The 13,965-nt window shown below is 43.3% G+C and overlaps 1 protein-coding gene across 1 annotated transcript in view; it reads left to right on the top strand.

Annotated features, from left to right (window-relative positions):
- Positions 1-13,965, top strand: part of LOC147336683 (NACHT, LRR and PYD domains-containing protein 12-like) — a 206,880-nt gene that overhangs the window by 11,055 nt on the left and 181,860 nt on the right. The window contains exons 5-7 of the mRNA XM_086285538.1: positions 4,982-5,158; positions 6,909-7,085; positions 9,598-9,774. Of these exons, the coding sequence (XP_086141664.1) occupies positions 4,982-5,158; positions 6,909-7,085; positions 9,598-9,774 (531 nt within the window). The remainder of the gene's footprint in view (positions 1-4,981; positions 5,159-6,908; positions 7,086-9,597; positions 9,775-13,965) is intronic.

The raw sequence follows: 13,965 nt of genomic DNA, 5'->3' as shown, positions 1-13,965 counted from the left end.
AGCAAATGCACAGGGACCATGCTTCCGCTGTGGCAAGTTAGGACACCTTACTAGTGATTGCTGGTGCAAAGAAATGGATTGCAACAACTGTGGAAAAAAAGGTCATGTAGCACGGGCATGTAGGAACAAAAGGTGCAAGGATAAGGGCTCAAAGCCTGGAAATAAAAGAGGCACTGCAAGATTCAAAAAAGAAAGACATGTTCACACAGTTAAGCTTCATGAGGATAGAGCAAATGACTCCTCAGATGAAGAAGTGTTGTCTGCAATAAATACTGTGCGAATACTGAAGGTGGATGAAACCTCAGACGGCTTTTGGGTCACGCCCAAACTGGAGGGACATGTTGTAAAAATGCAGATTGACACTGGGTCAAAAGCATCACTAGTGTCATATAATGTCTATAGGACATGTCTGAAGCACCTTCCACTCAAACCCTCCGACACAGTATTTAAAGGATATACTGGACATCGAGTGCCTATGAAAGGAATGGCAGAGGTGACTGTTCAATACAATGGCCAAACTGCTAAGCTGCCTGTGTATGTTACGCAGAAGAACTGCCCTGCTATAATGGGACGTGTGTGGCTCAAAACAATCAGACTCAACTGGCAAGAAATGAGAAAGCTGTCGCATGGTTCCTCTCAGCTACAGGCCATACTGGGAAAACACCAGGAGGTTTTTCGTGAGGAACTGGGCAGCATGAAAAAAATTACAGTGAAGCTGCATCTCAAGCCTGACTCCAAGCCAGTCTTTATGAAGGCTAGACCTGTGCCGTACGCCATTCGGCCCAAGGTGGAGTCTAATTTAGACGCATTGGTCAAGAATGGTGTTCTGGAGCCGGTTACGACCAGCGAGTGGGCCACGCCCATCGTTCCAGTTCCTAAAAAGGACGGCGGAATCCGGATCTGCGGAGACTTCAAGGTATCCGTGAATCCTGTATTAACAGCAGAGCAGTATCCCCTTCCACTGATTGATGACTTATTTGCTGGTCTGAGTGGAGGACAAAAGTTCAGCAAAATAGATCTCAACCAAGCTTACCTGCAAATTCACGTTGAAGAGCAGTCAAGTGACATGTTGACTATTAACACACATAAGGGACTTTTCAGATTCTGCAGGTTGCCTTTTGGCATCACATCAGCTCCAGCATTATTTCAACGAGCGATTGATCAAATCCTGAGCGGATTACCTGGTGTGCAATGCTATCTGGATGATATCCTGTGTACAGGAGCAGATGATGAAGAGCATCTGCGCAACTTGGATGCGACCCTTCAGAGGCTGAAGGAATACGGATTGAGAGTCCGTAAGGAGAAATGTGACTTTTTCCAGTCATCTGTGGAATATCTAGGGCACATGATTGATGCAAATGGACTTCACACTGCACCTTCGAAGATCACAGCAATCGTGGATGCACCCCCACCACGAAATGTCAGTCAGTTAAAGTCTTTCTTAGGGCTGTTGAACTACTACGGACGGTTCATACCCAACTTGGCATCACTCCTGAAACCACTGCACAACCTGCTACGCAAGGAAGAAGCATGGGAGTGGACAGCAAGCTGCCAAGAAGCCTTTCAAAAGGCAAAGGATTCACTGACTGCATCTGAGGTGCTAACCCACTTCAATCCCAAGTTCCCAATTCAGCTTGCTTGTGATGCTTCTCCCTATGGGGTGGGGGCAGTGATTTCCCACATTCTCCCAAATGGCGAAGAAAGGCCAATTGCATTCGCATCAAGGACATTAAACACAGCAGAGTCCAACTATGCTCAGCTGGAACGAGAGGCGCTGAGCATTGTATTCGGTGTTCGGAAATTCCACCAGTACCTGTACGGTAGGAAGTTTACACTGTTTACTGACCATAGGCCTCTCACAACCATCCTGGGACCCTATACAGGGATTCCATCTCTTGCTGCTTCACGTCTCCAGAGGTGGGCGTTGATATTGTCAGGACATTCTTATGACATCAAGTATCGCAAATCGGAGTCTCATTGCAATGCAGATGGGTTGTCCAGGTTACCCCTTCCTGTTAAAAAACCCGTCTCTGACACAGTTGAGATCCTCTACTTCAGGGAGGTGGAGACAGCACCTGTTTCGGCTGTGCAGGTGAAAAAGGCATCCAGAAATGACCCTGTGTTGTCAGCAGTGCTGGACTGGATCATTAAGGGTCTGCCTGCAAGTAAGGGTGTAGACTTGAAGGCTTTCCTGGGAAAGCGGGCGGAGCTTTCTGTTCAGGCGGGATGTTTGCTGTGGGGGAGGAGAGTCATCATTCCCATGTCATTGCGACCAAAACTGTTGAAGCAACTGCATGCAGGACATAGTGGAATAGTGAAAATGAAGGAAATAGCGAGAAGCTATTTTTGGTGGCCAAATATGGACAAACAGATTGAGGAGATTGCTAAAAACTGTTCTTCGTGTCAGATGGTCCGGAACAACCCACCACTTGCTCCTCTCCATCCCTGGGAGTTCCCACAGGAGCCATGGCATCGCGTACACATTGACTTTGCAGGTCCATACGAGGACAAAATGTTTCTTGTAGCTGTTGATGCACACAGTAAATGGCCTGAAGTGACCATCATGAAATCAGCCACCACTGAAAAGACCATAGAAGCTCTAGGAGAAATGTTCAGTAGGTGTGGATCTCCTACTCAGATAGTCTCTGACAATGGACCTCAACTGGTTTCACAGGAAATGGAGGCTTTCCTACAGGCTAATGGAGTGCAGCACATTACGTCAGCTCCATACCATCCTGCAACGAATGGTCTTGCAGAAAGGTTTGTTCAGACAATGAAACATGCACTGAAAACATCACAAGGCCAAGGGACACTGCATCAGAGACTGCACAAGTTTCTGCTTAACTACCGGAATAGCCCACATGCTACCACAAGGACATCTCCTGCCAACGCAATGTTCAAAAGAGATCTGCGCACTAGCTTTGATCTTTTGAAACCCTCAACTGTGAAGGACACTGTACAAAAACAACAAGAGAAACAAATCATGTACAGGGGTCAAAAGGTCAAAGACAGAGTCTTCAGCACCGGCGAGTCAGTGCAGGCCAGGAACTACCGAGGAGTACACAAGTGGGTTCCTGCAACTGTCATTGCTCAAACTGGTCCAGTTTCATATACAGTTCAGGTGGCCGATGGAGTGTGGAGAAGACACGTGGATCAGCTACTCCAGTCCGCACCAGTGTCTGCAGAAGGGTCTTGCGGAGATCTTGGAAATGCACTCATCGACTCGTCAGCCCCTTCACACACACAAGTAGAGAACTCCACCACATCAGGAACAGTGGTTCCACATGTAAATGAGACTGTAAGAGAGACTGAGACATCTTCGGTGTCAGGAACAAAGGCTCCACAAGAGAGCACACAGACTGACGTTACCACAGACCGCCGATACCCCAACAGAGAGCGGCGGCCTCCTGATCGTCTGAGTTATTAGATGGCACCTGACCCAAATGAACGGGGCAGAATAATCCCCATGGGTCATGGGGGAGGTTGAGGTAGTCCACCCTCACTCCCAAGATAGCAATTAAAAGAGTTGGTGTTGTAACCTTACAGTTAATAAGAGGTGAAATGTTTGTGAGGCTATTACTGTCATGTTCCAGTGAAGACTGAAGTTTGTGAGTAGATCACCTGTTTATTTCGTAGTACATCCTTTGTAAGAGGGGAGGAGATGTTGTGTATTTTGGGTTATAACAGGATCCGTAGTGGGCATGCCCAGATGCATTATAGGAAAGATGCTTAAGGCTGTTGCTCGGGCTAGCTCCATGTTAAGTTATGCCGTTATAATAAATACCTCAAGTTACGTCGTGGTCCGAGTATCATTGTTATACTAGTAACCCGGAGTGAAGATATAACATTCACCCTCTGTCCTCTCTCTCTCTCCATCCTCCTCACTGCTTCTTTCACTGATAATCACACAAACATCGTATTCAGCTACAAAATAACACAATAATATCATCTGATGATCATTATTATAAGAGCAGGATCCATATTTGATATCAGAGTAACACACTGCTTGGTTATGTGCAGTCATCATCAGTGACTGTGGGTCAAACAGAAGCTCTCTGATTGGTTGCTGACCTTGGTCACCTCTCCACTCTCACCTGTTTGTGTTTGCTCTCTCTTTGCTGTCTCCATCCTCTCTCTCCTTTCTCTCCCTCTCTGTCTTTGTACGTCACTCAGGTCCAATGGAAACAGTGACATTTACAAACCAATCAAAGACAAACTGATCCATGTCAGGTTATAACAATATTCAAAGTGAATACAGGCTGCTGCTGGACACAGACAGGTAACATCATTTTGACTTGCTGTCACCTGGATCTGGACTCATAAACACTGAAGCCCTGAACAGGAATACAAATCATTTTCTGCCAACTAGCGACACACCAGCAGATAATGGCTCAGAAAGCTAAAATGAGCCAATCATTTCTGTGTTTAGTTCCCCTGAAATCAGATCTGATATCAACAGCTCTGAGTTCATTCATCATTATTGTCCAGTGATGAGATTTCTGCTCCGTTTGGTAACAGTCAGCAGGTTTTTCCTGCGTGTGGACGTGAACAGTCATACCTGACAGCAGGTAGCAAACAGAGATCATCTTTCCAGCTGGAACTCTTCACTGAGCTGAACTCATTCAAAATGTTCTGGAGTCAAAACAGGAAACAGTCCAAATGTGTGTCTTCACTCTGACTCTGGATCAGATCTCAGTGACAGACTGTGGACATTATGGAAGCCTAAATGTGACACCATCTTCCTCCTTCATCTGCAGATTAAAGCCAAACAAAGATTCTCATTAAAAGTCTGCAGGTCTGAGAGAGACTCAATCGTTGTGTCATGTCAAACACAGTAAGAGGAGCTGAAGCACAGATGTGAAGAGCAGATTCATCAGATTATGACCTCACTCTGTTTTGTCTTCATATACATTCAGTCTGTGTTTATGATGCAGATTTTCTGCTTTTATAATAACACATTTTATATTTTCTATCATCACAGACTGACTCGGTGTCGACTCTCAGAGTCTCACTGTGAAGTTGTGGCCTCAGCTCTGAAGTCCAACCCCTCCCATCTGACAGAGCTGGACATGAGTAACAACTACAACCTGCAGGATTCAGGTGTGAAGCTTCTGTGTGCTGGACTGGAGAGTCCAAACTGTCGACTGGAGACTCTGGGGTGAGTTCACTGACTGCGGCTGTTGTTGTTTTTCTATATTTCAGGTCTTTGATTGATGTTTGAAACTTTCTTTAGTTCCTAAATGTTCAGGATGTGTCTGAAGACAAATGTGAAGAAGTTTGAGTGCTTTCAGAAATGTTTTCTTTCCAAACGACTGAACAACAGTTTTTCCTTTTGGCTCCAAACAGAAGTGACAGACTTGAGCAGGGTTGATTTAAAGGCTGACAGAAGTGGAGTGGTGACGGGGAGATGTTTGACAGGACAGTGTTTCAGCCTCCACAGGTTCATGTTGTGCTCCATCAGTCAGTGAAGATGAAGTCAGTGCTGATGAGGCTGTAGAGTGTGTGAGGGATGTGAATGAGAATGAGGATGATGAAGATCTGATGATAGCAGATAAAAACAGGCTTCAGAGACTTTGAGCCATACAGGGCACACAGTGTGTATACAGAACAGTTGAAATCATTATGGAGGCCTCACTGGGATATGGAAGCATCACAGTACAGCTTCAGTGAAGCATTAAAGTCTCTGATATGAGATGAGAAATGAAGCAGCCAGAGCTTTTTCATGAGTGGAAATCCACTGTGACTGTGAGCTGCTGCTACAGCCTCCAGATTAGCCAGCAGCTCATCCTGCTCAACATTTTCTCACCAACTTTAATGGAAGTGTGATGTTTTCAGCTGGAGTGATGGTCAGGGTGGCCTCCCTCTCCTCTTCTTCTCCTCTTCCTCTTTCATTTGTAAAGCCACTTCTGCTGCTTTCATTCATTTGGAAGTCCTGTAGCTGAGTTTGGGAGAGACTAACAGCCTCGGCAGCAGAGGGGAGAAAGGCTGTAACACCACCACTTTACTCTGTTCTACCTGTCACATCATTTTATCAGCAAACAAATATGCTCATGTTTTTACTATGTTTGTCTTGAAGATGTAAGAAGATCACATGGTGCTTTTTATTATTGTGTTGGTTTGTTTCCTGTCTCTTGGATCGAGCCCAGCTGTGCGTGGCCCCTGGGCCTGTGGTCAGAGTGTGTGCTGGATAATCCGGCCCAGGATGAGGCCAAACTGACATGGGATGAAATGTCTGTCACATAATTGAGCTTAGTGTAGTTTCATTTCTGCACAATTTAAAAACAACCAAAACTTTGTTCTGTCTTTTCTATGTTATACTGTAGACTTTCTTTGATACTGTGTCCAAAAGGAGCAGCTTTTACTTTGAAGGGGAGGCATCTCTGTTTCCTCTTCAGGTTGGATGATGGAAGCAAATGAGTGTGTGATGTTCTTTCAGTGTTGCACTTTGTAGACGCTCCCTGAGCACTGGTCTCACAGCCAGCTGCACATAGAGACCAGTGTTGTTAGTCCAGGTCAGAAGATGACTTGTTGGAATGAAAATGAGCTTGTAGTTTGTCTGCTTTAATAATGTGACTGGAAAAAGGTGTTGGACTTCAAATATGTCCATTTCTTTCACACTTCACCTTTAAAAGTGAAGCCTTGTGGTTCCTGGAAGGAAAAACACGACTTTTTCAAGTCTTTGTCCTGTTTTTATGATAAATGTACGACTTTAATGTGAAACATTCAGAGTTTTTTCTCTTGTTGTGTTTGTTTGAAGCTGCTTCCTGTTGGCTTCAGCTGTTTGGAGTTTCCATTTTCTAAACTTCTACATTCTGAACCTTCTTCAGCTCTGAACAGATGATGAAACACTGAATGATTTCAAGCTCACACTTTGTCTAATAAACTTACATCTTTCATTCTTTATACAGATTGATAGACTGTGGTTTGTCAGAGATCAGCTGTGATTATCTGGCAGCAGAACTGAAGTCCAACCCCTCCCATCTGAGACAGCTGGAGCTGAGCAGGAACAACAAGCTGCAGGATTCAGGAGTGAAGCATCTGTGTGGTTTCCTGGAGAGTCCAGGATGTGGACTTGAAACTCTGGGGTCAGTCAGCATGTTTTAGTTGTGCTGAGATGAATATGATGTGAAAGTTGTGCTGACACTAAACTGCAGACATCAGGCTGATATTATACTGATCCACACTGAGGATCTTCATGGTAAAGTCTGTTTTCTTCTTCTCTGGTTTAGTCCATTGACTGCAGCAGAACAATGTTCACATTTCAAACAATGAGACTCAACGTATGGCCCGCGGCCCACACGCGGCCTGCCCACCTTTCCTGATTCAGAGAGAGGGGACCCTGAGTAACTGTGTAGTGTTCTTCCTCACAGTTCTAAGTATCAGACACAACAATGAATAATCCACAGCTGACTGTCTTTAGCAGGTCAAAGGTCACGGCACACAGCAGACAGTGGGAAATATTATAATTCTGATCATTTATCAGCACATATCCATATGTATAAAAACAAAGCTGACACTGTGAGACTTGATCAGAGGTGTGATCATCACAGCAGAGGCCTTTGTGTCAAAGTCACTGAGGATCAAACAGAAACACATGAAGCAGATTTTCCTGTTCTGGCTTTTTATAGCAGATAACCTTCAAAATATTCTGCAGTCCATCAAAAACTGAAGCAAACCATGAATCAACATGTGAACATGAGCTGATGCTGCTGAAGTGAAGCAAAGTTACAGAGGTTTGATTACAGACACAGCTGAGAGTTTGTAATCTGTCATCATTTTAAAAGGTTTACATTTCTTCAGTATTGAACAGCAGAAATGAGGCTTTGTTTTCGGAGGCCGACAGCAGTGAACACAACAGCAGACTGGTGCGTAATAAGCAGTGAATAATGCAGGAAACAGATTTTTGAAGGTAAACTGTTCTTGAAGTACACTGAGAGAGAGAGAGCTGTGCAGGAAGTAAACGTCAAAGTCAGAGAAAATTCATGACGATGTTCATCAAACGTAAAGCGTAGTTTGGATCTTCTTCTGCTGCTGGTTCAGTCAGTTTTGGTTGGAGACAGATTGTTATGGCCCGTCTAGGCGCGGCCAGACCACAACATAAAGGGTGATCCATCCCCGTCCAACCCCAAGCATCACGTCACACACTTAATACTTTGTAACAGTGATTTATTTACAATGAGTGCAGTTAAACAAAGGAAGGGAGCATATCATAACTTCAGGGTGAACCCAAGGCCAAAACAACAGACATAAGGTAGCCTATCTCAGGAATAAATACAACTTACCTACGCAAAAGAACTAACTCAAACGACAATCACTTTCCTCCCTGCCTAACAAAAACAGGAGAAAACTGATCAAACAAAAAGGCGGTCCACCCCTACATGCTCTTACATTAACCAACATAGTGACACAGTTAACGTTTTGCCGGTTGGGTTGGGCCAAAGATGAATGACATGGCAGTCCCTGGCGGTATCTTCTTATCTGCTGCCAGCCATCCACCCTGGATGCACCAATCATGGAGGAGCACCTGCACACTCAAATTTACATATAATTACGACAAAAGTCGTAACACTGATGAAACCTGAAGCTTCAGGATCTGTGAGCTGTCCACTTTCAGCCCCGACGGCGTGTCCGTGTACCTGCCGTCGAGTGAATGATCCACGCTCTGTGTTTCCATCTTTGTGTGTTTAGCTGCTCTCATTTACTGTTTTATCCTCTAATGCTGGGTAATGTCAGCTGGTCCATGTGCAGCTGGCTGTGAGGCTCAGGGAGCGTCTACAAAGTGCAACACTGAACGAACATCATCCATAAATATTGAGTAATAACTGGACTCTCATACAGCGAGACTCAAATGCCTTTAAACATCAGCTTATCCTGCTGATCCAAGTCCAACACTGAGTTTTAAAAACATGTTTGTCAATCATTTTGTTTGGTTTCTGAGGAAAATGATTTAATAACTTGCTGCTAATACACAACATTTCATCATATTTCCTCATAACCCTATTTTGTCTGACCATTTGATCCCATTTGAATTTGCAATAAAGGATCCACAGAGTTTGGTGACAATAATGACAGTAGATGTTTGTGTGAAAGTGCTGGAAGCAAATGAGTGTGTGATGTTCTTTCAGTGTTGCACTTTGTAGACGCTCCCTGAGCACTGGTCTCACAGCCAGCTGCACATAGAGACCAGTGTTGTTAGTCCAGGTCAGAAAATGACTTGTTGGAATGAAAATGAGCTTGTAGTTTGTCTGCTTTAATAATGTGACTGGAAAAAGGTGTTGGACTTCAAATATGTCCATTTCTTTCACACTTCACCTTTAAAAGTGAAGCCTTGTGGTTCCTGGAAGGAAAAACACGACTTTTTCAAGTCTTTGTCCTGTTTTTATGATAAATGTACGACTTTAATGTGAAACATTCAGAGTTTTTTCTCTTGTTGTGTTTGTTTGAAGCTGCTTCCTGTTGGCTTCAGCTGTTTGGAGTTTCCATTTTCTAAACTTCTACATTCTGAACCTTCTTCAGCTCTGAACAGATGGTGAAACACTGAATGATTTCAAGCTCACACTTTGTCTAATAAACTTACATCTTTCATTCTTTATACAGATTGATGAACTGTGGTTTGTCAGAGATCAGCTGTGATTATCTGGCAGCAGCACTGAAGTCCAACCCCTCCCATCTGAGACAGCTGGACCTGAGCTACAACGACAAGCTGCAGGATTCAGGAGTGAAGCATCTGTGTGGTTTCCTGGAGAGTCCAGGTTGTGGACTTGAAACTCTGAGGTCAGTCAGCATGTTTTAGTTGTGCTGAGATGAATATGATGTGAAAGTTGTGCTGACACTAAACTGCAGACATCAGGCTGATATTATACTGATCCACACTGAGGATCTTCATGGTAAAGTCTGTTTTCTTCTTCTCTGGTTTAGTCCATTGACTGCAGCAGAACAATGTTCACATTTCAAACAGTGAGACTCAACGTATGGCCCGCGGCCCACACGCGGCCTGCCCACCTTTCCTGATTCAGAGAGAGGGGACCCTGATTAATATCCAGAGTTGGGACCAGGAAGCAGAGTTGCAGTCTTACACGCCTCTCTGCAGCTTCTCTCCTCCTGCTACCCCCCCAAAAACCCATCTCTATAGAGACTGTGTCAGCTTCCAAAAAGACAAAAAACAAACTAAAAACCAGCAACAAACAACTTAAACATAAACAATCACAAAGAAAGAACAATACAGTATCCACATCTGAACCAAAGAGTAAAACAGTGAAATGTGGATTATTAAATATTAGGTCTCTCTCCTCCAAGTCTCTGTTAGTACATGACTTAATAATTGATCAACAAATCGATTTACTCTGCCTTACAGAAACCTGGTTGCAGCAGGATGATTATGTTAGTTTAAATGAATCAACACCCCAGAGTCATTCTAACTACCAGAAATCTCGAAGCACAGGCCGAGGGGGCGGTGTGGCAGCAATTTTTCACACCAGCCTATTAATTAATGAAAGACCAAGACAGAATTTTAATTCATTTGAAAGCCTGATGCTTAACCTTGTCCACCCCAGCTGTAAAACTCAGAAACCAGTCTTACTTGTTATCATCTATCGTCCACCTGGGCCTTACACAGAGTTTCTGTCTGATTTCTCAGACTTTATATCTAATTTAGTTCTGAGCTCAGATAAAATAATTATTGTGGGTGATTTTAACATCCATGTAGATGCTAAAAATGACAGCCTCACCATGGCATTTAATCTGTTATTAGACTCAATTGGTTTATCTCAAAATGTAAAAGAACCCACCCACCACTTTAATCACACTCTAGATCTTGTTTTAACATATGGCATAGAAACTGAACATTTAACAGTGTTTCCTGAAAACCCTCTCCTGTCTGATCATTTCCTGATAACATTTACATTTACAATAATTGATTACACAGCGGTGGAGAGTAGACTTTATCAAAGTAGATGTCTTTCTGAAAGTGCTGTAACTAAGTTTAAGAATATAATCCACCCACTGTTATCATCTCCAATGCCCTGTACCAACACAGAGCAGAGCAGCTATCTGAACACTACCCCAACAGAGGTCGATTATCTTGTTAATAATTTCACCTCCTCACTACGTACGACTCTGGATACTGTAGCTCCTGTGAAAACTGAGGCCTCAAATCAGAAGTACCTGACTCCGTGGTATAATTCTCAAACACGTAGCCTAAAGCAGATGACTCGTAATCTGGAGAAGAAATGGCGTGTCACAAATCTAGAGGATCATCATTTAGCCTGGAGAAATAGTTTGCTGCTTTATAAGAAAGCCCTCCGCAAAGCCAGAACATCTTACTATTCATCACTGATTGAAGAAAATAAGAACAACCCCAGGTTTCTCTTCAGCACTGTAGCCAGGCTGACAAAAAGTCAGAGCTCTTTTGAGCCAACCATCCCTTTAACGTTAACTAGTAATGACTTCATGAACTTCTTCACAAATAAAATTTTTATCATTAGAGAAAAAATTACCAATAATCATCCCACAGATGTAATATTATCTACAGCTACTCTTAGTACCATTGATGTTAAGTTAGACTCTTTTTCTCCAATTGATCTTTCTGAGTTAACTTCAATAATTACATCCTCCAAACCATCAACGTGTCTTTTAGACCCCATTCCTACAAAACTGCTCAAAGAAGTCCTGCCATTAATTAATTCTTCGATCTTAAATATGATCAACCTATCTCTAATAATCGGCTATGTACCACAGGCCTTCAAGCTGGCTGTAGTTAAACCTTTACTCAAAAAGCCATCTCTAGACCCAGCAGTCTTAGCTAATTATAGGCCAATCTCCAACCTTCCTTTCATATCAAAAATCATTTTTAAGAGTAGTTGTCAAACAGCTAACAGATCATCTGCAGAGGAATGGTTTATTTGAAGAGTTTCAGTCAGGTTTCAGAGCTCATCACAGCACAGAAACAGCTTTAGTGAAGGTTACAAATGGTGGTGGTCAGAGGGCCCGGTGGCGCCAATATCCGGCAGCCTCGCCTCTGTCAGTGCGCCCCAGGGTGGCTGTGGCTACAATGTAGCTTACCATCACCAGTGTGTGAATGTGTGCGTGACTGGGTGGATGACTGGATATGTAAAGCGCTTTGGGGTCCTTAGGGACTAGTAAAGCGCTATATAAATACAGGCCATTTACCATTTACAAATGATCTTCTTATGGAATCTGACAGTGGACTCATCTCTGTGCTTGTCCTGCTAGACCTTAGCGCAGCATTCGATACTGTTGACCATAATATCCTATTAGAGTGATTAGAACATGCTGTAGGTATTACAGCTACCGCGCTGCAGTGGTTTGTATCATATCTATCTAATAGACTCCAGTTTGTGCATGTAAATGGAGAGTCCTCTTCACACACTGAGGTTAATTATGGAGTTCCACAGGGTTCAGTGCTAGGACCAATTCTGTTTACATTATACATGCTTCCCTTAGGCAGTATCATTAGAAGACAGCATACATTTTCACTGCTATGCTGATGACACCCAGCTCTATCTGTCCATGAAGCCAGATAACACACACCAATTAGTTAAACTGCAGGAATGACTTAAAGACATAAAGACCTGGATGGCCGCTAACTTTCTGCTTCTTAATTCAGATAAAACTGAGGTTATTGTACTCGGCCCTGAAAATCTTAGAAATATGGTATCTAACCAGATTCTTACTCTGGATGGCATTACCTTGGCCTCCAGTAACGCGGTGAGGAACCTTGGAGTCATTTTTGACCAGGATATGTCCTTCAACGCACATATTAAACAAATATGTAAGACTGCTTTCTTCCATTTGCGCAACATCTCTAAAATTAGAAATATCCTGTTTCAGAGTTACGCTGAAAAACTAGTTCATGCATTTATTACTTCCAGGCTGGACTACTGTAATTCATTATTATCAGGATGTCCAAAAAACTCGCTGAAAAGCCTTCAGCTAATCCAAAATGCTGCAGCAAGAGTCCTGACAGGGACTAGAAAGAGAGAGCATATTTCTCCTGTTTTGGCTTCCCTTCATTGGCTTCCTGTTAAATCAAGAATTGAATTCAAAATCCTGCTCCTCACATACAAGGTCTTAAATAATCAGGCCCCAGCTAATCTTAATGACCTTGTAGTACCATATCACCCTATTAGAGCACTTCGCTCTCGCTCTGCAGGCCTACTTGTTGTTCCTAGAGTATTTAAAAGTAGAATGGGAGGGAGAGCCTTCAGTTTTCAGGCCCCTCTTCTGTGGAACCAGCTTCCAGTTTGGATTCGGGAGACAGACACTATCTCTACTTTTAAGATTAGGCTTAAAACTTTCCTTTTTGCTAAAGCATATAGTTAGGGCTGGACCAGGTGACTCTGAATCCTCCCTTAGTTATGCTGCAATAGATGTAGGCTGCTGGGGGATTCCCATGATGCATTGAGTTTTTCCTTTCCAGTCACCTTTCTCACTCACTATGTATTAATAGACCTCTCTGCATTGAATTATATCTGTTATTAACCTCTGTCTCTCTTCCACAGTATGTCTTTATCCTGTCTTCCTTCTCTCAGCCCAACCGGTCGCAGCAGATGGCCCCGCCCCTCCCTGAGCCTGGTTCTGCCGGAGGTTTCTTCCTGTTAAAAGGGAGTTTTTCCTTCCCACTGTTGCCAAAGTGCTTGCTCATAGGGGGTCATATGATTGTTGGGTTTTTCTCTGTATCTATGAAGCGCCTTGAGGCGACTTTTGTTGTGATTTGGCCCTATATAAATAAAATTGAATTGAATTGAATTGAATTAACTGTGTAGTGTTCTTCCTCACAGTTCTAAGTATCAGACACAACAATGAATAATCCACAGCTGACTGTCTTTAGCAGGTCAAAGGTCACGGCACACAGCAGACAGTGGGAAATATTATAATTCTGATCATTTATCAGCACATATCCATATGTATAAAAACAAAGCTGACACTGTGAGACTTGATCAGAGG

The sequence above is a fragment of the Aulonocara sp. 'chitande type north' Nkhata Bay genome, linkage group LG3, assembly GCF_057382095.1.
Source record: "Aulonocara sp. 'chitande type north' Nkhata Bay isolate Kocher_YH1m ecotype deep benthic linkage group LG3, A_spYH_male_GT1.1, whole genome shotgun sequence".
Taxonomy (NCBI): Eukaryota; Metazoa; Chordata; class Actinopteri; order Cichliformes; family Cichlidae; genus Aulonocara; species Aulonocara sp. 'chitande type north' Nkhata Bay.
The sequence above is the reverse complement of the archived record's forward strand: the minus strand, read 5'-3'. Positions and strand labels throughout refer to the sequence as shown.